Source organism: Lycorma delicatula, chromosome 11, assembly GCF_047948215.1.
Source record: "Lycorma delicatula isolate Av1 chromosome 11, ASM4794821v1, whole genome shotgun sequence".
Lineage (NCBI taxonomy): Eukaryota > Metazoa > Arthropoda > Insecta > Hemiptera > Fulgoridae > Lycorma > Lycorma delicatula.
Window position 1 is genome coordinate 3,851,223 of NC_134465.1, and position 25,920 is coordinate 3,877,142.

General features: G+C 27.9%; 1 protein-coding gene across 1 annotated transcript in view; it reads left to right on the forward strand.

The window, feature by feature from the left end:
• The first annotated feature begins 1,804 nt into the window (after positions 1–1,804).
• Positions 1,805–25,920, forward strand: part of sd (TEA domain transcription factor 1 homolog scalloped) — a 533,558-nt gene continuing 509,442 nt past the window's right edge. The window contains exon 1 of the mRNA XM_075378254.1: positions 1,805–2,487. Coding sequence (XP_075234369.1) covers positions 2,481–2,487 — 7 coding nt within the window. The 5' untranslated portion in view covers positions 1,805–2,480. The remainder of the gene's footprint in view (positions 2,488–25,920) is intronic.

Genomic DNA, 25,920 nt, shown 5'->3' on the forward strand with positions numbered 1-25,920 from the left:
AGTTAGAAGTTTTTATTTGTTTATTGGTTTCGGTTATCTATGTAATTCTTTATTATAACTATGATCTATGCTGTGAATCTGTGTAAAACATTTGATATACAGTGAGCTGTAATCAGAGTTTTTTGAAGTGTAAGAATGTTTATTATGCAGCCTAACCCTATGATAAGCAGATTGAAGTTGTCACTTGTAGGTTTTTATAAATTACCTATGTTTCAATTGGCTTGGCATCTCATGTGGAACAGTAAATTCAATTCTCTGAAGAAGGCAATGGAAATGAGTCTACTTCTTACTTTCTTTGGTAAAGCTATCATGAGATTCTTGAGAATTTGAGTGCAATTTTTAGGAGTAATTTATGGCACATGGCAGATTATTTTGTTAAAAGTATATTGCCGACTAAGAAACTTGAATCTAGTTGTTAATAAAATTAAATACCGGTCTAAAACTGTAAAGAAAAAAATTGAATTCTAGCTTTCTTAATTTGGTTTCGGTTACTAACTAGACGATTAACTGTGAGAAGGTAAAAGTCAAATGATGTGTTGTCTACCAAGAGTTTTGAACCTACTTACACTGATGAATTTTCCTACTCACTTATATTTAAATATTTTATATTTTGCACAACAATGTTATTTATAAGTATGTGTGTGTCTTGAGCAAAACTGGAATCTTATTAAGACAATATTTACATAACAGTCTGGGGATAAAAGAAACTCTGATGTAGTGACCTAAAAAAATGTTTAAAACTAAAATTATCTTATAAATTATTAGCTTCAGCCAAAAATATTTTGGAGTTTAAGTAAAATTGTTAAGTTACCAAAATTAGCTTGGTAGATAATGTTATTTTTTAAACATTAAAAAGAGTTGCCTGAAGAAAGGCTGGTAATCTTATTATTTTTAAAATATTTTTTTTTTAGTACCATCATGTAATTTAATAAGCTTTATTTAATGAACAGAAGGGAGTCGTTTCTGAAAAATTTTAAAATTACCGCATTTTAAAAAAGTTGTTGAATCCATGTTATCATTGATTTGTTTGGTGCTGCAACCTAAGGCGCTTTATAGAACTATTTGGTGTTTTTAACAGTTATGTGCTGCTACCTACAGGTAATAATTGCTAACCAGGTTGGTTTTGGTCAGGTGAAGTACACCAAAACGCTCAATTCATTCAACGTTCATTTTGTATATAAAGTGGCTTCTCAATTAATGACGATTAATAGTAATGTTATTTCAGGAATTTTTATTGTTTTATTATGTATTTTTCGTATAAAATTCTTCCGTTGTATAATTAAATAAACTGGTTTAACAATAAGACAGTTTAAAAGAGTTTAATTCGAGACAGTTTAAAGAGTTTTATTCGTAAATTGATTTAACTTGGCTCAATTTTATGATAGTATTGTTTATAATGTTTCAGTTTTTTAACACTGAAGAAAAGCGTATATCAAGTTAAACTAATGTAGTATATTAAACAAATTCAAAATGTAATCGCCGATTTATTGACCTTCTTTAATATCTATTAATGCCATCTTATACTAGAAATGTATTTTTAAAGATTTATATCCAATAAACACTATTATTTATAAAAATAATATTGTAATAACTTGTTGGTAGATTAAACAAAAGAAATTAAATTTTAAATATCGTAACGTTTGGCGGATAAAACTTGTTTGTGACGTAACGTTAATGGGAGGGAGAATGCAAGTGATCACAACATATTCTCCTACAAAAGCTTGTGTCACCGCCTGCGCATAGCGAGTGCGCAGTAGATCTGTGCGTTGTCTGGATTCTTTGTGCCATTCTTGGCATACCAAAATCAGACTTAGTCCTTATATTTACGGACCAAATACCGTCCTAAATTTCATCAAACTCGCCGAGAAGGCGCTCAAATTTCTCTTTGGTGAGTACAAAACATGTTGATTACCATTTACGTTGAGTATTATCTAGTGTTTTAGAGGAATAAGGCGCTAGAATGCCAGCAATGTGATCGCAATCCTCCAATACTTTACATACTTGTCATGTTTGCCACTATGAACTTCCGGCGAAGGGGCGGTGGGAACTTCGTTTGGTCTTCATGCTGGCTTCGTTATTGAGACGTGTGTTAAGTTAATTTAAAGTATGGTGTTTGTGATTTTAATATTTATTTTTATATGTGTACTCAGTATTAATAGTAGATCAAACTGCCCTTCAGTTAAGCCGTAGCGTTTAACAGTTTACATTCAGCCGTTGGCAGTTGCAAAGTATAATTGGTTAGCTTATGTTTGTCTTTGTTTATATCAATTTTCTTCTGAAAGATACGTCGTGTTACGATAATATATTATTAAATTACGTCGAATACACAATGTTATGAATCGGTTAAGTGATAATTTCAAAAGGTTATATTTTTTGATGTTATTTATGTGGCAGGTTTAAATTTATTTGGTGTTTGTGATGTATTGTGATTGTGTGTATGGTCCATCATCCGGGTTATCTTTAATTAAAACGGTTTCCACATGCAAAGTAAGTGTTGTTTTGGTTGTAATATTAAATGATACATAATTACGTTGTCGGTTAATACTTGGTTATGAATTCTAGTTTTGAATTTCATTATTATTCATGCTTGTAATCATAACTTTTTTTTGAACAAACGTAAAGTATAGATAACAAAAATATTCGTCTATTTAATTATGTGTTAATTTTCTGAGTAAAATAGAAATGTTCATATAACCTTTTACAAGCTATTTATATCTATTAGCTTATGTAACATTTTGTGGGGCCACATTATAATTTTAATTACTGTTTCTATTAATCGTACATGTTTCTGATTTTTTTTTAAAAAAAAGATTATTTATAAATTAAAAATATTCATCAAATATTATTTAAATAGTGATGTTAACAATAAAAAAAAAAAAATTGCATAATAAAATGCTTATTTGTTTGATTTAAAAATTGTTTGCAATAATTTATTTAACTGGTAAATAGTATTGTAAAGCCTTACAAAATTTAATGAACTGTGGTGTATGTATACATTCATGACAGTTTATCCAAATATTATTGTATAGGTTATGTTTAATTAAATTGTTTTATTGCTTAACTTTTATTGAAATATATATATATAGAAAATTTTATGATCCGTTTAATACAGTTTATATTGTAATAACATATGAATACTACGTTTGTATATTTGTTTGTATTACAATATGAAATGAGGAATAGGCTCGCAGTTACTATTTGTGTATATATATATATATATATATATATATATATATATATATATATATATATATATATAATTGATTCGTGTACTATTATTAAAAATAAATTTTATATCTTTTGATTAAATTTTGACTATAATATTTTTGATCAAATAAATGTGTATTATTTCCCCCCATAATATTGGATTTTTTTCTCTTTTTTCTTACAAATGTTAGGTGTGGATATTATTGAAGTTGTTTTCAATCGTTGTCTTTAATGTAGGTTCCTGCATTTAACTTTTTAAAATCATTAGATTGTATACAGATTCCTGTGATTAAATTAATTCTGATCTTAGCATGTCCTTTAAAAAAAGATATATTAATTTTAAATTATTTGAAGATGCTATTTGAAAAGATTGTTTTTTGTAATTTTTGTGTGTAAATATTGTAAAATATATATAAGTATTTTATTAATTGAAGAATATGGGTTTTTTTATATAATGCCTTGATGTATAATACTTACAACTGCCATGATGAAGGAGCTTAGTAATACTTCAGAAAATATATTCTGGATATATAATGCCTCATTTGTATTGAAAGCAAATTATTTCATTTTACCTTATTATTATAGGTTATGAATTAATTTCAAAAAAGTAAAATGAAATAATTTGCTTCCAATACAAATGTGTATTATATATCAAGAATGTAATCTCTGAGATATTACAGAGCTCTTTCATCATTGCAGTTTTAGATATATTTCAAGGTACACATAGTAGATAAATAAAATGTATTCTTCATTTAATAATGCGAATAAATAGTTTTAGGTAATATATATATTAGATTATTTTGTTAATTCATTAACAGAAAGTATTTTTTTATACATTCAGAAATGTTACAAAAAAAAACATTCTTTCCTAAGGGTAAATTAAATAATTTAAAATTAATACACTTTTTTTCATAGGAACAAGCTTTACAATTTTTTATGCTGATCAAATTTATTTTTAGTTTCTATATTATTAGTTAGGTTATGAATTAAATGATGATTTAATTTTTTTTTCGTTTCATTTATTCAGTATATTAGTGTTTATTTTTTATATGAGTAGACTGTTTCATAGGTTTGTTTTTATTATTGGTGTTATGTCCTTAATTATAGAAAGTATTATCTGATTTTTCATTATAATGAAAGAAAGATTTGTCATATTTCTTTTTAATTAATAAGCGATTAAATTAGTTTGATTAATTTTCATTATTTTTTTATTAACTGTTACATTTATTTAATTTTGTTGTATTTGATTTTTTAATTACTTATGTTATGAGTAGTTGATTTTAAATTCAATTTCTAATTATAAATTTATGATAAATAGATAAGAATTCTGCGTATTAAATTATAATATTATAACAATCATTAATTTTTTTAAACATAAATTTAATGTGCAAGTTAAGAGAAATATTAATTTAATACTGTGTACTAGTTATTACAAATTTTTATGTAATTTATTTATAGGTTTTTATAAATTTTAATTACCACAATATGTATGAATTATAAAACTCTACATAAATTAAAATGGGTTTAAAAATAAATATTTTAATAACTTTTTTCTTTTTTTTTAACAAATAGGCTTATATTTTGATTAACTATTCTATTATTACTACTATTCTATCTGCTATTACTATTATTCTATTATTATCTTGATTAACTATTACTGTTATTATTTTGATTTAAATATTCAAAAATAATCTTTTTGTTGGTGGGTTTATATATTTTTTTAATATGTATCAGAATAAACACAGATAATTAGTTCTTACCTTCGAATAATTTGAAATCCATCTGAATATGTTAAATATTAATATCATACCAACTTGGTTACCATTCTGTTGTTCTAATTAACAACATATATTCTGAGAATTCATGGATATTACAAGCAATCTGTATTAACAGTATAAATACATCTGTCTATCGATCCAAGATTAGAACTCCTGAATTAGATAACTAGCAACTTAAATTATATAAATCTATAAAAAAAATTTTTATTTATAAAAATATTTATAATATTTTATTTATTACAGACTATTTTATTGTTTATAAACATGTTTTATAATTGTATAAATTTTTAGTTGCAAAATTATGAGTTTGTTGATGGGGGGGCATGCAAATGCAACGGGGGTTGCATTTATGAAAGATGTGTAAAACTTTTAATTTTAATGACAAATTGAATCAAATGTTAAGATTAACAGAAATCTTTTATTTTGTAACTAATTAAAGTTTTTTGAAAAGTAGTTAAGAAATTTTTGAATGTAAATAAAATATTATTTATCATTTAACAAATTTTTATTATACGATCAGTAAAATATTAGCTTTTTTTTATCCCATTAATTTTCTATTGAGGTTTTTTTTATAATTTTAAGAAACCTTTCTTAAAACAAAAAAAAAATAAGATTTTCCATAGAAAATTAGAACTGTGTAATAAATTGTAAACATATATCGTCTGCACTTGAATATATTTTAGTCATTTTATATATAAATCAAACTTCATTTTGTTGTTTTATATATATGTATATGTTTTTACATTATAAAGCTTATTATTTATGCGAGGTATAAAATTTCATCCTTAGCTTTAAATTTAATTTGTATATATTAAAAAAAAAATACCTTTCCTACTGTTATTTTATATTTGCATCTATTGTTTTTAGTGTTTAGCTTTAAAGTTACAAATGCCTTAATGTTTTAAAAGAAGGAAAGTTTTATTATCAGCGGTAATAAAAGTTGCAATTAAACAAAAAGATTAAAAGTACGATCATTGTTATTGCAGTCTTATATAATTATTTGAATTATAATTTTTATTGTGTGTTACTGATGATAAAGGAGTAATCTTTGAAAATATTAACATATATATTATTGCACAAAAAGAAATATCATAAATTGAGGAAATATTTATTTTATATATTAATATATTTTTAAACTGCATAGAAAATGTGCTTCCAAAGAATTTTTTTTTTTAAAAAAAGCTAATTTTATAGGTCCTTCATCAGTGGATTTACTAGTAATGGTACCCAAGTTAAATCGATAAGAAAATCCCTTTGCTGTCAAATAATAAGTTATTAAATTGTATCATTTGTTTAATTTTTTGTCAAAGCAATATATAAATAAGCCGGTTCATTCAATACATTATTCAGGGAGATTTTATAGAGATTTTCATATCGTGTAAGGACAGATAAAAATAACATCCGATATATTCTCTAATGAAGAACTATTTTGGAGGAAAAAGATTTGACATAAATTTAAAGATTGGTTATTTAATTTTGAATATTTAAAACCCTACCGTTTTACTGATTAATGAAGTGATTTTTTTTTCTGATCTTTAGAAATATTTTTAATGATTTCATATTTTCTTTTCTTTTTTAAAATGTGAATAAAGAAATATAAAATTTATTTTATATATTTTTTTTCTATGATTATTATATAAATAAAATTAAAAAAGGTTTTACCTGCCATAAAAAAACTGTTATTTTCTTTTGATTTTTAATTTTATAATTTATATGTGGTAGAAATATAAGAGAATAAACAGTGTTAAAGATTTCTTGAATAAGAATTGAATTGTTTGGAAACTTTTTTAAGGATTTATAATGACAGACAATTCATCATTAATTTAAAGGAGATTTGACTCATAACGAATAAATGAAACATGTAGGTTTATGAAGTTCTATAAAATAATATTATTTGAATGTTAGTCACCTTATGTAAGGAACATCATATTACAAAGTATCTTAAATTTCTTGAGACTTTAAGAAGAAAGATTTAGCAGAATCAGTTACAATTTGAATTGAAAATTAGGAGGGAAAATAACTCAGGAAGATGTTTGTTTTTTATTGGATAGTTCTTCACCGTATCATAGTTTTGTGATTTTTATTGACTTAATGAAATTTGATAAATTGAAATTTTTATTAGTTATTAATTTTTTATGAAATATACTTTACGGTAGTAATTAAATTTAGGGTACTTACGTATTAACGCCACCGCAGCTACAGCTTTATTTAAAAACAAAGTAGTCAATCGGATTTCGGTGGAAAATGGGCCGATATACAGTAACATAAATAAATAAATATTTATTTTATAAACATAATTTAACCAAACTTAACCTACGCTCGCTTCGGTCGCTAACCTTGACTGATTAACACCGTAATTTTTTGAGTATTTATTTAATAAATTAAGTAATTATTGCAATATTTTAAAATTGAATAAATACTGAATTTACCAAATAAATAAATACTCAAAAAATTACGGTGTTAATTAGTCGAGGTTAGCGACCGAAGCGAGCGTAGGTTAAGTTTATTTTAATTATAGTTATAAATATAAATAACCATTTATATTCTGTTTTGGCCCACCGAATCCGATTGACTACTTAGTTTTTAAATAAAGCTGTAGCTGCGGTGGCGCTAATACGTAAGTACCAAATTTAGTTATATGTAACCCCCATACCCTGTATAAACTATCTATAACATGCATATAAAGCAGAGATTTATTAAAATACAGAAATCTCTTTAAAAAATATACTTTTTTAATGGTTAAGGGTTAAATATTATTTAAAATCTCCATAAATTTATTAAAAATGTATATATAATAAAAGAAAAATATGTTAATTCATTTATCTACTTTGCTGAAATTAAAAAAAAAAAATTGTAAAATATACTGTCTTTGTAAAGGTTATGTTTATTTACAGTAATAATAAAATTACTATGTAAATATGTATGTTATAGAAATCACAAAAAGTGCATCTGGTATGAAATATAATATAAATAAAAAAATAATACACTTGCTTACCTACATGGCAAAGTGGTAATGTTTCAAACTTTTATCCACATGATCGTGGGTTCGTAACCTTATCAGGCGTGGAATCTTTCATACGTAACAAAATTCTTTCTTACGCACAAGTTTATACGATGAATTAATCATAAATATAAATAAAATTCTTCATGTTTTCAATACAACTGAGATGATAAATCAGTATTAGTAATTAACGAAAATTAACCCGCCGGGTTGGTCTAGTGGTGAACGCGTTTTCCCAAATCAGTTGATTTGGAAGTCGAGAGTTCTAGCGTTCAAGTCCTAGTAAAGTCGGTTATTGTTACACGGATTTGAATACTAGATTGTGGATACCGGTGTTCTTTGATGATTGGGTTTCAATTAACCACACATCTCAGGAACAAGACTACACACACTTCATTTACACTCGTGCATATCACCCTCTGAAGTATTATCTGAAAGGTAGTTACCGGAGGCTAAACAGGAAAAAGAAAAGAAATACATTAAAGAAAAAAATGTTCGTTTTAAGTGTGTAGATGAATGTCAAATTTGCATGTCTATTTAGTGGATGGATGTATCTTTAATTAAAGTTGATCTACATGCTGTATAAATTAATTTTATATCCGCTAATGTTTGATCCAACATAAAGAAAGATTGCTTTATTTTTATCTTCATTAATAAAATTTTCTAAATTCATCCGGCCTGACCGTTAATAGTTTTTAGAGCACTTTTAAAATATTGTAATTTAACAAAATAATTTTTTAAATCGATTAAAGTTATATTTTCATTGCAATAAAAATATTACTTAAAATTAAATTACATAATTTTATGTAACACAATATGGTTTCATGTGATTTAGAATCACATTGATTTATTCATTAGTGAAACTATTACAGTTTAATGTTGTAACTTAGTTGTGTTAGTTGTGATTTTAGCAATGTAGTTGTACGTGGTTTGTGAAATTTTTTAAATCAAAATACTAGAAATTGTAATTGTTTAACGAATAATCTCGTTAAAAGGAAATCACTTAAGCAAATTATCAGCTCTATTTTAACTAATGAAAACTAATTGTTAAGATAGTCAGGGGAAAATATGATGAAATTAATTAAAAATTAATGGAAGAAATTTTGATAAATAAGGGAATTTTCTTTGTGTGTGTGTATATATATATATATATATAAACACACATGCATACACACAGATAGGGATGATTTTCTTTGTGTGTGTATATATATATATATATATATATATATATACAAACACACATATGAATTAGGGACAGCATTTTTAATTTTTTCGTTATTAGTGATTTATATTTGTTTTTAAAAAAATTATTTAATAAATTTATTTGTTGTTTAGCATTTAAAACTACCTAGCTCGATCAAATAATATTATGAAAACACCTTTATCTGTGTAACATTTCAGAGTAAAAGATTGATTAATAAAAAAATAGAATTCATATTAATAACTAATAATTTCTTATGAAAAGATTAAAATGATGGCTATAGATCCTTTAGTTATTAATTCTGTGAATATTAATGGAAACAAAGTAGAACTTGTAGATAAATTTAAATATCTTTGAGAGATCATTACTTGTAATTGCAACGAAAAACAAAATTGGACTGAAAGACTTAATAAATTATTTAGTGCTACAAGTAAACAAAAATACTTACAACAAAAAATCGCTCTCGATTAACACTAAAATTAGACGTTACAAAACTGCGGTTAAACCGGTAATTACTTACGCGAGCGAGACTTTATTTAGATTAAATCAGAAAAATAGGACTGAACCTTTGCTTAAAGTCGAACGCAGGATTCTTAGAACCTGCGTAAACAAAAAATATAAACGCGAAAATCAGTACAAATTATCGCCTAATAAATTTCTGTACGAAAACTTTGAATCCTTAATTGATACTATGAAAAAGAAGCGAATTTCTTTCAGCGCACACTTATTAAGATTACCGCAGGATAGGATTACTAAGAGAATTATCGATCGATTTTGGTCTTTAAAAAATCCGCCATTATGGTTCAAAGAAATTAAAGAAGACAAGCAACAATTAAATTTGACTTACGAAGATTTACTTAATAAATCCGAAAAATTAAAATTTGTTATTAAAGATCCGAATAGCAATTTTAAACTAACAACTTTTAATTGTACAAAAGAGGTTTATTCAGAAGAGGATCGTAAAGCAAGATCATTAAGAATGACTAAATATTGGGAGAAAGTAAAAGCTAATAACTTAAAGGCCAAAAGATCGGAAAAAATACTAATTATTCTAACTAAAGTGGTCCTTTTTTGAAACACCAAAAAAAAAACTAATAATTATATGAAATAACATTGATACAAATATCTGTAGATATAAATAAAATTTATAAAGAATAAATTACAATTTCACAGCTTTAATGGATAAATATTTCTGTAAATTTTCGATCTCATATTAAATAAATGAACGTTTGGAAAATTCGCCATTATCAAGTTAGTATTATTAAAAAAAATATAACAGAGGAATATTATTTTTGTAAAATAAACTGGTAATTAAAAGAGTTACGACTGATTTTAATTAACTTTATAAGATTCCCAATTAATTTTTAATTAATCGGTCAGAAGGTAATATAATTTATTAAATTAGTTACAGAAACATATAATTAGGTGTTTTCTGAATGACTGAAATATTATTTCAACGTAAAGGTAGCTCTTTTTTTCTGCTTTGATGGAAATGGAGTTTTTTTTACACATTTGTAATATTTAGCTAGGCGATTTATTTAACTAAAAGCTTTGTTGCGGACACTACATGACTTTCTTGTACGCCTATTAAATTACATATACACATTTTTTTTAAATGGAAAGTACATAAAATTTTATTTAATTAATAACTTCTGATAAATTTTTTTTATTGTTATTATTGAAATATTATTTATCGTAAATTTTTTTTTACAATTATTACAGAGATTAATAATTATTAAATAATATATTTAAATTTAAAAAAAAAAGTTAAAAAAAAATGTATATGAAGTCGAATGTGGATTCGAACCGCTGTGCTTTCCTATTGTAAGATCCAAATATTTTATTAATTAAAATTTTATTTGACTTTAAATCTGGAACCAATGAAAATAAGTACCACTTATGATACATCGTGGAAAAGGTCTTAACGAGAGCTTATTACTGCAGTTAAGAAAACGTCAAAAATATATTTTTTTTATTTTGAGCTTTTTTAGACACTTTTTGTCCAGTTGATTACAGTCAAACGGGGAGGTGCACAACTAGATTTTACAACAGTACTAAATCCAAAATGTCATCATCCTTTCGTTTTTGAGTTATGTGAGATACATACGTACGTACGTAGAGACGTCACGCCGAAAATAGTCAAAATGGATTCAGGGATGGTCAAAATAGATATTTCCGTTGAAATTTGAAAAACGAAATTTTTCGCGATCACAATACTTTACTTCGTACAAGGAAGTAAAAATGAATTGACTATAGAAATTTGAATAGTACAAGCGACATAAAAAATTACATTGCGGATGGAAAAGTCGATCAAAGTTTGAAATATCGATTTTTTGAATTTTTCAAAATATTTTTCTTAAATTTTACTAAAATTAGATTTCATAATAATTCACTACCACCCCCCCTTCCCCTAAAAAAAATCTTAGGTACCTTTTTATTGTTTGTTAATTTTTTTTAGTTGTTTTCTTTATTTTGCTTTCTTTCATTTAACACAGTAAACGTAGAAAAATAAAAAAAAATTCCTTTAAAAGTGATTTTGGAGATAGGTGAGAAGAAAATAAGTTTTGAAAAATACAATTTTTGAAACGTTTTGGTTTATTTTAACATAAAATGATAATTTTACAGTAAAACTTCATCTGAACTTACCCCTCTCCCCATTAAAGAGATCTTTCGTAACTTTTGTCGTGTATAATTATTTTTCCACTGTTTAAGAAATAAAAGTACTACGACTTCGTTGAGAGTTTTTTTTTACGATGTATTAAATGATTTCTAATAAGTTTTATTTACTCTCTATCTCTCTCTTTAATCTTATTTTATATGTACGATTTATATAATTTCTTTTAATATTTCAGACCAAGGTTGATATTAAGTAAATACAGATAAGTTTTTTTTTTTTTTTTTTTTTTAATGAAATTGTAGTGTATGTTCGTTTAAATATTTATTTAAGAGAATTATTAGTTATGTTCTTAAAAGATTTTATAAAAATACGTTCGCTGTAATCATTGTTATAAAAGAAAGAAATAAAAAATTCAAGGAAATGCTAAAAGTTAATTTCGTTGTTTATTTTATTTTTATCGTGTTAAATAAAGCGATATATTTTAATTTTATCTAATACGTCTCATTCCCGTTTTGACTTATCTTATATAGTTTAAAAAAAATTGTATTGCAAACCTATTTCCAAGTTCGTCTGGGCGTTGTACTGGCAGATCGGGCTGATTTTAATTCTGCTCGAAATGCTCCACAGATATGTCATCAAATCCCAAACTTGAATTTCCTGTAAGACTAGTTTATTACTTCTTATTTATTACATAATTGAGGGACTTTTCGAGGTAATTATCATAGGAAAATCACTTTGAAGATCTATTGATTATTGATATATCTGCGGACAGATAAAAAAAACGGTATAAAAAAAAATCAGCCCGATCAGTCCATTTGAACGTCTGGACGTACTGGAAATTAGGTTTTGAGCAAGCATTTTATCTGTGGTAGAAAAAGAAAAAGAGAAACAAACGGTCAGGGGTGAGACGTTGTTATAAATAGAATAGGGTTTTAGCCGATTTAAAAAAATATATACCGGGTGTCCATAAAGTCTTTCCATGATTAAAAAAAAAAAATATATTACAGTTACAGCCGTGCGGTTTTTGGAAAAAAATGAAAAATTATAAATTTTTTTTTCCATCAGCCTCGCCTGTAGATTTTTTTAGACGTTGTATGCTTGTTATTCTTTAGATTGATGTAATTTTTAAGTGTGACTGGTAAGTCATGTGCGATCACCTACAACGTAATCTTGGGATTATAAAGAAATGTAACTTGCTGAAAATGGCATACTAGAAAAAATAGCTTTAGATAATGTGGAAATTTCAAATGTAGTACGTTTTAATCGTGCAGATTTTTTTTTTCTTTTTAATATAAACTCAGTATTTTTAAAATAAACTTCGAAAAAGAGGTATATAAATTTATAAAGTAATCTTTAAACTATGATTCTTTCTTGGAATGGGAAGTGATTGTTTTCAGATATTAAAAATTATCTGAAAAATTTAGTTGTCATGCACAATTGAACAGGCAATATTTTATTAGAAATTAATTAAATACTTTTATTTTCCCGGCGATACAGATAGAATAGCTGTATTAAAAGGGAAAGTGTGATGATAATGTCAGAAATGTGGTTTCGGGTTTATTTTGCAAATCTTTACATTATAGAATTCAAAAGTTCATATTGGTCAAAAACCATACGTATGTATGTATGTGTATCGCATTGGTTTGGCTTTATAAAATATTTCTATATATATTGGGCATTGATCGTATTAATTTTTTTCAAGATTCGTGGCGAAAAAACTAATTTCGATTTTCTTCAAACGTATTTTAGAGAAAACTTTATTAAAACAAATTTTTTACTTTCAATACACGTATAAATAATCCAAATTTTTTTTCAAAAGATTAGCCCCTATCTCAATAAAATTGAAATATATTATATTGAAGTAATACGTATATTACTTTGTTCTTTTTCTGTATCTCTCTTCGGTTTAAACATTTTTCAAAAGAAACTTTTTGAAAGTGTTTTTTTGGTTCTTTTAATATTCATTAGTTATAGCCGGGAAAGTCATGTAATACTTTGCTAGATTTAAAAAAAAAAATTCTTGTATGATTATTACTTATGATTGCTAAATTATTTGATATATTATATATCAAACATATATTATATATATTAACATTTTTATAACAAAGGGTCTTTGCTTTCAGTGTATTTCCCGTAATTCACGAAAAGAAACGACTCTCAAGATTAATTTACTAAAAAAAGAAAACGTAAAAATGGATGCCTATTTCAAAAACAATTATGATCAGTTGTAGAGGATTAGTTTAATTAATATTAAAAATAAATTAATAAAATATTATTACTTTCCTGTCTAACGTTACAGCAGAGCTATTGCTTTAGAAGGGAAAGTATTGTAATCGGTCCAATTTGGGCATATGCGGTTTTCTTGACGTCTTAACACCTAAGGAACACAAAAAACCAGATGGAAATTTTCCGGTTATTCATATGTATGTGTGTATGTTCGGTGTCTCACTTTATATTTTCAAAACTGTTGAACCGATTTTGACAAAACTTGCTCAGATTATTTCTATATTTGGGACAGTGATGCCATTAAATTTTCAATTTAAAAAGTCAAGGGGAGGAGGCTGTACAGCAAGGTCACCACCCCCCCAGTATTTCGAAATTTCTCCTAAGATTTTATTTTTCTTAGCCACATTTGTTAATTAAAAAATAATATTTCCAAAAAAAAGGTTTTGCATAATTGCACTCCCACATCAAAAATGTTCTAAATAATCTAGTGATTGAGCTGGTACAGTGTATCATTAGTACCTTCCTCGCCACAAGGAGCGCTAGTGTAGTAATGACGTACAGTGTAGTCGGCTACTATGTTGTGACGTCACAGGTGACCGGTAGAATTAAATAAATGAATGCTATTTAAAGTGTAATAAAGTATTTAAAATGGCCGTTAGTACTGCCTTCCCCGCGCGAATTAAATAAACAAAAAATATTATATTTAAATAAAATTTTAAATTAAGTTGTATGTGGATTGGTAAGTAAGCCGTGCATCAGAAAAAAGACGCGTGACAGGAAAGTCCTACAACTGTGTTGGCAGCATTTTCTTTACAGCTATTCCAACTTAATCACTAATTTATAGCTTAGTCTTTAAGAAAGATGCCAGAGTTGTTCTGTTTTACGCGTTACAAATACGGGTGCAGTCTTTTCCCCTATCAGTATTGATTTAAGTTATTATTTTGTATTTATGTTTACATTCCCTCTATACATACTGATGCTGATCGTTTAAGAATCGAAATGTGCATTCGTATTTGTGTATTATTTTTTGTGAACAAGTTTTGGTCATTTACTTCAGTAATTTTATTGTTATATTATTTGTATTATATTAACCAACCGGGTTAGCCTAATGGTTCGAAGTCGAGAGTTCTAAGGTTGGAGTCCTGGTAAAGGCAGTTTCTTTTATATGGATTTAAATACTAGGCAATGGAAACCGATGTTCTTTGGTACTTGGGTTTCAATTAACCACACGTCTCAAGAGCGGTGTCAACCTTGTTTTTTTTTTAGCTTCTGGGATCACCGTTAAGGTATTTCTTCAAATAGGATGGGATGAAATGGACATTTTTGTAGCGTGTGAAAATATTCCTGACCGGGATTCGAACCCGGGACCTCGTAGTGAAAGTCCGAGACGCTGCCACGGAGGCCGGAAGGAGCGGTAAACCTGAGTCTGTTCCAGATTACGTGTTTATTTACACTAACATTGCGCAGCTACGTCAGGCCTGGTAAGCCGGTAGCATTAATTGCATTTGTCTACACACACATAATGGTTGTTGGAAAACTGGTTGTAGAAAACAACATTGTTTTTATTTAATTTTTCATATAACATTTGTTTAAAAGTTGAAAATGAAAAATTCGAAATTATATCTTTTGTATAATTATCTTATGGCTAAATTAGGAACCTTCAGATTATTTTTCATGAATCAATTTTTTTTTTTTAATATTTTGTAAGGAAGATTTATATAAATATATATATACACACACACACACACACACATATATATATATATATATATATATATATATATATATATATAATAAATTTTGTATATTTTTCTTTTACCGGTATTAGTAATTCTGTTTTTTTGTCTTTTCTTCCTTTAACAATTACTTTATTTTACTTTTCCATGTAAAAAAACAGGAAATAGTTAGTTTTTTTACCAGAATAGAACTGGTTCAAACATTAAGTAAAAACAAAAAAATTATTAAAAAATTGTTTTCTCCATAAAAGCACCAGTTTGTAGATTTTAAATTAGTTTAGTATTTTTTAAAATTATATGGTATCTTTACCGTGGTATATAGTTTATTGTTAGAGAAAATTTTTTTTTAATATATAAAATTTTCCTCTTTAGTTTAGGAGTTTTTCCTCTTTAGTTTGATTTTATTGACCCATTATTTATTGATTTTCGTTTTTTTTTTAACTGGAATAAATTTGAAATTATTAATTTTTAAGTTTAAAACGTAGCTACACGATCAAAAAATTGTTCACTATAATTTAAGTAAGAGTGCTAACATAATTTTTTTTTGCAGTAAAAGCAGTGCCAACTACTCTATACCATTCTATTTTCCAGAATTTTAATTCCGTCTGATGTTTCAGGATGTAATTAAATCATCAGGTTGTAAGGGACGTAGTTTATTATTTGTATGATATTATAATAATAAATCTTTTACATTTGAAATAAAGTTCCTTTTTTTTCTACGCGGGTAAGCCTTCAAGGACCACACAAATATCATTTCATGTAGTTTCTATCTCTTTCTTCCGGAAGTTCTTCATTCTTTTGGACCGCTTAGTTCTTCTTTGTTTAGTCCCTTCTCCCCTGTTAATTTTTTTCTTTTCACGTACAGGAACCTTTAGATTAAAAATTTTCTTATTTATTTTATTCGATCTAGATTGTAATTTTCTTTAATGTTGAACTTTTTGAGCTCTTCTTTCATCTGTTTAACTCGCCTTGACCTTTATAATTCTAGTTGAAAATCTGTTTGTTTTGTCTTGCGATCGGTTTCTTCAGACCGTGTGTCTATAGAATTTTAGTTTTCGTTTTCTTAATATTACTTCCAGGTCTTCAATTTTATTGTACTTCTCTTTATTTGATCTCGATCTGTGAGCTTCTTAGATAATAAATCCTTAAAATTATTTTTTTCAATTGTTTTTTATAATTTCGATGCCGTACAAGATACTGGTTTTACAGTTGTACTGTAGTGCCTTAATTTTACATGTATAAAAAAGTTCTTTTTATTGTAAATACTAGCTACAGGGCGTGCCTATGGCACGTTTCCGCAGCTAGGCCCCCTGAGCGGGTTGCCCTGGCTGGCGGCGTCTCGGAATGGGATTATTAGGTGTCCCGAATTGATTGCCTCTTGTGTAAAAATTTTATTTTTGAATGATGAAAATTAATACTAACGAATCGGAATTTTTCGCTAGTGATGATACTTTTTTTCTTTTTCCTGTTTAGCCTCCGGTAACTACCTTTCAGATAATACTTCAGAGGATGATATGTATGAGTGGAAATGAAGTGTGGTCTTGTACAGTCTCAGTTCGACCGTTCCTGAGATGTGTGGTTAATTGAAACCCAACCACCAAAGAACACCGGTATCCACGGTATTCAAATCCGTGTAAAAATAACGCTTTACTAGGACTTGAACGCTATAATTCCCGCCTTCCAAATCAGCTGATTTGGGAAGACGCGTTCATCGCTAGACCAACCCGACCGTACGAGAAATCTTGTTTATAAAACCATACTTTTGGTTCTACGTGACAAGAGAAAAATATTTGGCTGGAAAGAAAGATCACTATCGATAACGGTAATTGATTATTAGATACGGCAGGCGTATTCAGGATGTAAGGCTGGAATTATCTCTTAAAATGGGCGTTTCTTCCTTCACCTTTGAATTGTGGGTGCACAGTATTAATTTTATTATATCTGAAAAGTGTATCAACAAACTTTTTGGGGGAAATGAGATTCGTACATAAAAATAATTTTAAGAATGGTCCTGTGTTCGGAAATGGATCTGTTTTTTTCATGTTTTGATAAATTTTTTTTTTTTTAATTTCAATATATTTGGAATAATATTGCATTGTAATTGTACACCATATACAAATTGAATCAAAGTCGGCGTCTGTTTTGTGTCAAAATTGACATATATTTCACGCCAGGCTAATTTGGGAATGTAAATTGGAAGTTATGCGTTTCGTTACCCTAGACATTAAGCTACGTATTCTGCTAAATATCGACATGCCAAGTCCACGAAATTAAATGAAGGTCATTTATAGAGATCTTTACCACCTGTGCTTAAAAATTAAAAAGTAAACTGTCAAAGAACATTTTTGTAAGAAAAAAAAAATGTTATGTTTATCATCGATTCTTGTATATATGAATTTTATTATTTAGAAATTTTTTTATGGTTTTACTGAAATTTATTTATTTCTAACACGATCGTGTTTTTTTGTTTTCAATTATTTATTTTGGGAAAAACTTTATTTTTTTATTACATTATTTCTAATTACGGACCGTCTCTATAATCTGTTATATTCTGGTTTCAGAGAAGTTTATATTAAAAAGTTTTCGGATTACTAGAATTGTATTGTATTCATTTTACATTTAAATAGTTTAATGCGTTATTTATATTTGTTATTGTCACTTAATCTGCTGTTTATTTAACGCCTTTTACTGTACTCCTTAAACTATACGTGACGTTATCTATTTACTGTTTATTATATACGATGCATATATGTTACATTTTGTATTATATTAATAAGTATTTTTATTTGTATGTGTGTATGTATATATATATATTTATTTATTTTAGTTGAATTTATCTTTCTAGTTAAGAGTTTATTGAGTAAACAGATTTGGGGGCCATTGATAAAGATTGTTCATATTATTATTATTATTATTATTAATACAAATTTTCTTCGCATTTATGTTACCGTTTAAAATTATAATTTTTGTTTATGTAAAATAGTAACGAACGTTTTTTTATGTATTACTTTTTTAAGAAATAGTTGGATGCTAATATTTCATATTTTCATGTAATCTTTAATATATCAAGTCTAGGTGCAAATCTCGGTTAAGTGTATAATTTTTGACTTCTCGATATTTTTAACTATTTCATTCAGTTACGGATCTAATAATTAATTTTTCCTGTATAGAGAAGATATATTTTTATATTAAATTAAGAAAAAAATTATACCTCTTAATTTTTTCATTTAATTTATGTTTTGTATATTCCTTGTTCAATATATTATACAAAAAGAATACATTTAAAATAAATTAACGAAAAATCGACTTTTTTGTGCAGAGAACTGCGCAAGAATTAAAAAAAAAAATCGTTATTAATGTTTGGTTTTTTTATAGTTTAATTATTCATAGCCAGTTGTCAATCTAACAGGGTTTTCACATGATTTTGTTAAAGAAATTTCTTGAGGTAATTTTATACACATTCCATACCAGTCTACATCGTATCATTACGTACGTATCTTGCGAACGGCTCTTTTTATCATTGGGACGTTGTGTATTGTGGTCGCATTTGTATTTTAAATAAAAATTACAGTGAAAAATTTTTAATAAATAAATTTAAAAAAACATTGTATAATTTTTAAAATAAAATAAAAAATATCCAAATTTTCTTAAAATTTCGACTTTTTGAAACTGGCGCTAACTTAAAAAAGAATAAAAATATTGGAAAAGTTTTAAAAAACAACTTTTTTTTTTCAGTTTGGTTTTTCCTACCATCGATAATTTTGTTATAAAGAAATTCATATTTTAAGAATGGTATGAAATTTTCCCGAAATAAATAAATTTCGCATTTTTTTTTTTTTTTTTTTAACTGCGACCATTTTTTTTTTCAACCGTTAATAATTTTAAGGTATGTAATCTTGAAGAAATCTGGACGTACCGGGTTCGAATCCTCCGGTCAGGCATGGCATTTTTCATACGTTACAAATTTTGATACTCATATTCCCACGTGCAAGCTTCTTTGTAAAGGTTCTTTGGTTATTTAATTCATTAGTAAAAAAAGAAAGAATTTAATAACTTTAACCATGTCGCATTATTGAAATACGGTTCAGTTTTAAGCCAGTTTTCGTTTCCTGTATTTCTGTTATAATTTTTAATATCATAAATTACCAAGATTAGATTCAAAAGATTTTCCCCAGTTATTTCTTTTTAAATTTTTCTAAATATATTCTATTGGAAAAATTTATTATCCTACCCTGCTCAAGGTCATTTGTATGGGGGTCTGTGTGTGTGTCCCTTAGCTTAGCACCGGAATGTGCCGATCACTAGCGGAAAATCCCGATTCGCTGGTGCATATCTCGTAGTGGTCAATTGTATAATATATATCGTAAAACGCCTGTATATCGATATATCTTCTAAATATATCGATATTGGAAATATCCATTTTGACCATCCCTGAATCCATTATACTAGTTTCGGCGTGACGTTTGTACGTACGTATGTATCTCGCATAACTAAAAAAACGATTAGCCATAGGATTCAAATTTTGGATTTAGGACTGTTGTAACATCTAATTGTGCACTTCCCCTTTTGACTGCAATCGATTGGATCAAAAGTGTCCAAAAAAGCCCAAAATCCAAAACAGTTAGGATTTTCGACTTTTTCTTAACTTCAGTAATAAGCTGTCATTAAGGGCTTTTCAACGATATATCATAAGTGGTATTTATTTTCATCGGTTCCAGAGTTATAGCAAAGAAATTTTAATTAATGAAATATTTGGATCTTACATGGGGTAGACACATTGGTTCGAATCAGACTTAATCTCCTTTTTCTTTATATATTTTTTTAAATTTAAATATATTATTTATTAATAATTATTAACCTCTCATTTTAAAAAACAATACGATAAATAATAAATCAGTAATAACAATAAAAAAATATGAAAAAATGAAGTTATTAATGAAATAAAATTTTCGTACTTTTCATTAAAAAAAAAAAATGTGCGTATGTAATTTAATAGGCGTACAAGGAAGTCATGTGTCGTCCACAACAGATTTTTTATTTGTGTGATTGTTTTTCTTCATAAAATAATAAACTATAACGAAAAAGTAGGCACCGGAATATAATAATCACTAGCGGAAAATCCTGAATCGTTAGTATCAATTAAAATTTTTAATTTAACTTTCGTTATATCAATTTTCATCATTCAAAAAACGATTTTTACACAATAGGTTATCAAGTTTGGTCCCTTAATATTCCCATTCCCAGACGCCGTCCGTCAGGGCAACCTGCCCGGAAGGTGTTTCTACTACACGCCTCTGCAGCTATTTTTTAAAATAAAATCGATATCTTTATTTTTAACAAATTCATACTAATATTATGACATTTTGAGAAGTAGCATTTTTATCATGATGGTTAAACCTATTAAATTTTCTAATCCTGTTTTTGAAAAAATGAGGATTTTTTGATGAGATATTTTATTTAGAGTTTTTTTTAGCTCATTACAGAATAATATCGAAAATTTGTTTGGAAAATTAATGTAAATAAAACATTACTTATGAAAGGCATCCCCACCTGTAAAAATAAGATTTTAAGTAGAGATTTATAACTTTTTTATCCCTTTAATAAAAGAAGCATTATCAGTGCGGAATATTACAAACGGGAGAGGATTAGTTTTAATAATAAAGCCCGTGTAACTAAAGTCAGGAATTCTGTGGCCTTCTCGTATGACCGCAGTACTAAAACTGTGTTACACTAGTTAAATGTAATAGTCTGTTTGTTTACTTCAAGGTTTTGCTTTTCAAATTGTAGCGAAGAATCAAATTATATCACATGTTCATTCGGGTTCTAGATTTTTGCTTATTACCCGATAGAAAAGTCTGTAAAATATTGAAAAAAAATAAATATTTCAAATTTTATTTCTATTTCATATTTTACTGTTTCCGAATTTTTTTTCCATAATTCAAACGCAGCATATAGAATGTAAAATAACAAACCGTAATTCAATTAGTGTTGTAGACAGCAATCTTGTTTGAATGTATCGAAAAAAGCAATATCGATATAAACTTCAAAGAAAAGTTTATTAAAGCAAATTTTTTACCTACGTATACAAATAATCCAGAAGTTTTTCTTTCTTTCAAACATCAACGCCATCTTTTAAAATTAATATATATATATTTTTTGTTCTTTTGCTCTATGTCCGTTCCGTTAAAATGTCTTTGAAAGTTTTTACTTTATATATAGTTATCATTTTTACTTCCTTGTATGAAGTATTGTGATCGCGAAAAAATTAGGTTTTCAGATTTCAACGGAAATATGTATTTTGACCTTTCCTTGAAACATTTTGGATTTAGAACTATTGTAATATCTAGTTGTGCACCTCTCCTTTTGATCGCAATCGACTGGATAAAGCGTCCAAAAAAGCCAAAAATAGAAAAAAAATCAGGATTTTGGACTTTTTCTAAACTGCAGTAATAAGCCCTAATTGAACGTTTTTCAATTATATAACATAAGTGGAACTTATTTTTATTGGTTCCAGAATTATAGCCAAATAAAATTTTAATTAATGAAAAATTTGGATCTTACAAGGGGAAGGCACATCGGTTCGAATATGACTTCAAATACATATATATATATATTTTATAATTAAAATATATTGATTTATTAACCTCTGATTGTAAAAAAAAATTACAATAAATGTTAATTCAATAACAATAAAAACAAAAAAATTAAAAAAATCAGAAGTTATTAGTGAAATAAAATTTTGTGTACTTTTCATTTTAATTCAAAAGTTTTTACAGAGGTTAATAATTATTACTTCATCAATGCATTTAAATAAAAATAAAACAAATTTAAAAAAATGTATATGAAGTCGGATTCGAACCGATGTACGCATGGTTACGGAAACGACACGTTCTCACGTACATCATATAACTACTTGAGCCACGTGAAACAATGTTGTGTCCACCACAATGAAATTGTGTAACTGTCTACTTTATTAAAGAATTGGACGATCGTATCTCGCTTTCAAATGAAATAAGTTTAATTGAAGTGCAGCAAAAATGTGTATATGTAATTTAATAGGCGTACAAGGAAGTCATGTGGTGTCCACATTGGATTTTTTTTTGGGTTATAGGCATACACATTACTCTTCAAATATCATAAAAATCGATCTCAAAAGTTCGGGAGAACTTTCTAGCCAGTTCTGATCTCCAAAACGAGAGTTTACGTGACCCAGAAATCTGGTCTGCAATAATTCGATGGTTTTATTTACTGTGTAGTAGGTTGCTCCATTCTGTTAACATCGTACGTATATTTTATAATTGTGACAAAAAAACAATTCTCGAGAATCGCACAATAACGAACAGCATTAAACGTAATCTAGTAACGCGACGTTTATAAAACTTAAATTCACCGACCTTCCTTCTTTCCTCTAACCTACTATTTTGGCCTATCGTTAGCACAAGCGGCGAAGAGAGTGCATTGTATCCTCTAGTTTCTAGGGTCCCATCGAGGAACCCTTTTTTCTATTATTTTAAGTTACATATAATAAAAGGTTAGATTCGTTACATCTTGATTCATGTTAATAGGCTGCATACAATGGAGTTTTAAATTATTTTTTGTAAGCTCGAAAGGCAATAACATTGATATGCCTTCAGTGAACGGACTGAGAGACACAAATATACTTTGCGAATCTCTGGATAGCCCGAATAATGACGTTTCAGATTTGTAAGGATCGGACGGAACACAAGCACAGTTCGTCCATAAAAAAAAAAACAAATTTATAATCGACACTAAATAAACAAATACCCGCCTGATAATAAGTATCCAGCAGCAAGAGATTGTTGTCCAGTTTCTGTGTGGAATAGGTATGTTTCTATTTATCCCCCGTTATCCTTGCGTTCCGTAACGCCAGTTTCTCGTTGAAATAGAGCTCAATGACTTCACCATTCCAAATTGTACATCATAATGTCGCTTATTAAAGATGCGTGGAATGAGTGTGAACTACCCTTGGCTTTCACCGCTTTATATTCGACAATTTTGTTTAATCAAGAAGCCGTTAAAGCGGAAATGAGCATCGTCACTAAAGATTATTTTGCTTTAAAATTCATCATCCAATTCCGTATGTTCGAACGCCCGATTGACGATATCTAGAAAGCAGATTTTGCGTCAGTTGAATTTTGTATGCCAAATTCTAGGAGGTCTTTTGATGAAAATTCGTTGTACAGTGTGGGCGAAAAGTCCCTTTACATGGTAATAGCACGGTACAGTTAGACGTGTAGATAAACATTGTTATGAGTACAAGATAGTACAAAAAACGGTATATTGTTTTACTATTGTCGAGCAAATTGACTTTTTATTTTTACCCGCCATAAGCCGAGTCCTGCGCATGTCACTGCGGTCAGTATAGGAAGGACGTGACAGACTCGAGTTAAAGCACGGCGGATACAAGTGCTTTCACTGTTGAGAAACGTTTGTCGGCTTACGTGTGGGTTCACGAACGTCAGAACACAAAGAAGACAATGACAGACATTTTGGAGGGACTTCGCTGTACGGTCGGGAAAACCACCGCCATCACGACCAACGTTATTCGCACGGGAGAAGAAAACCTATACGGCGGGAAGTGTTCTCGATTTACCACGTAACGGAAGATCTACGATTCGCACCGAAATTTGTGTTGCTTTGGCAGAATCAATTGAACGATCGCCGATGCAGTCAACCCGTAAGCGGTCTGAAGAATTAAGCATCTCGCGATCGACTATGCGAGACAATATGCGAACGACTTGAATGTTTCATGTTTTCGGTCGTCCTCAGTGAATGAGTTGAGTGAACGTGACTTGGAACAACGTGTGCGTGCATGTGAAATACTGCTCGCAAGCTTCCCGCATGCAAATGATAAAAAAAACGTTATGTTCTCTGACGAGTGTGCGATTTATCGTAGTTAACGAAATCGTAACGACTTTTTTTGGGCAAAAGACAATCCGCACTTTTATAAGGAAATCGAGTGCAATTCTCCGCACGTTATGATTTGGGCAGGGATAACGGAAGACCATCTGCTTGGACCGTTTTTCTTCGATGGTTCTGTGAACCAGCACAGCTATCTTCACGTGATTGCTTCCAGAATTAACGGCTAGAAGAATAGCTGACATAGTTACAGTTCAATAAAACGGCGCTCCATTACATTTTGCTGTGTGTCCCCACACGGCCGAATGAACTGTTTCCAAACCGATAAATGAACCTTTGTAACAACGTTATTATATGTTAATGTTAACCAGACAAAAATGTTGAAATATGCTGTTTTTTGGTAATCATAACAATGTTTATTTACATATTTAAATGTACTTTGCTATTAACATATAAAGGGACTTTTCGCTCACACTGTACTGTAGCTCGTGAAATGTTTAATTGTTGTCGATGGCGTATTGATGTTTTAGGATTAATTGTTAAATTTTATCACTCGCTACAGTAATGTTTTGTGCTGATCGACCGACTTTGATGCAAACGTGGTGTATAACCTTTCAGGGAATACATATATTCAAATTTTTAATCGCCTTTTCAACAGTTAATCGAAATGTGTCTATCGAAAAAAGTATTTAATTTTCTCATTGTTAACGCCAAACACTCTTGATTTTTGTAACGAGTTTTTACTACAAATAAACGTTTATCTAACGTATTACATGATATTTCCAATAACCCTTTCGTCTCATCAAAATAGATATCAAATATGGGGGCTTAGAATTTTTTAGTTCGTAAATGGCGCGTATTTTAAAATGCCGGTTGTTATTGAGAAATCTTTTACTTTTTGGTGGATATATATATCAATATATTGTTCAAAAAGGCAAAGTAAAAATAGTTTAGTTTTTGTTATTACATACAAAAGAAATCAGAATTGTCCCACGAGAATTTTGTCGTCTTATAACACTTAAAAAAAAATTATTATGAGAATATTCTAATTAGAAATTCTTTTTTGAAAAAAAAAACTTTTTATTAGATTGTATTAAAAGGTAAATCTTGTACATATTTACCGTTTATGGTAAATATATTTTTATTTGGATATATTAATCTAATCTGATTTTACACCTTTCTCTCTTAAATATTGCTAAATTATGTTTTATATTTTAAGGTTTTTTTTTTAATACTTATATTATTTTATTCATTAGCGATAACAATCGAGATTT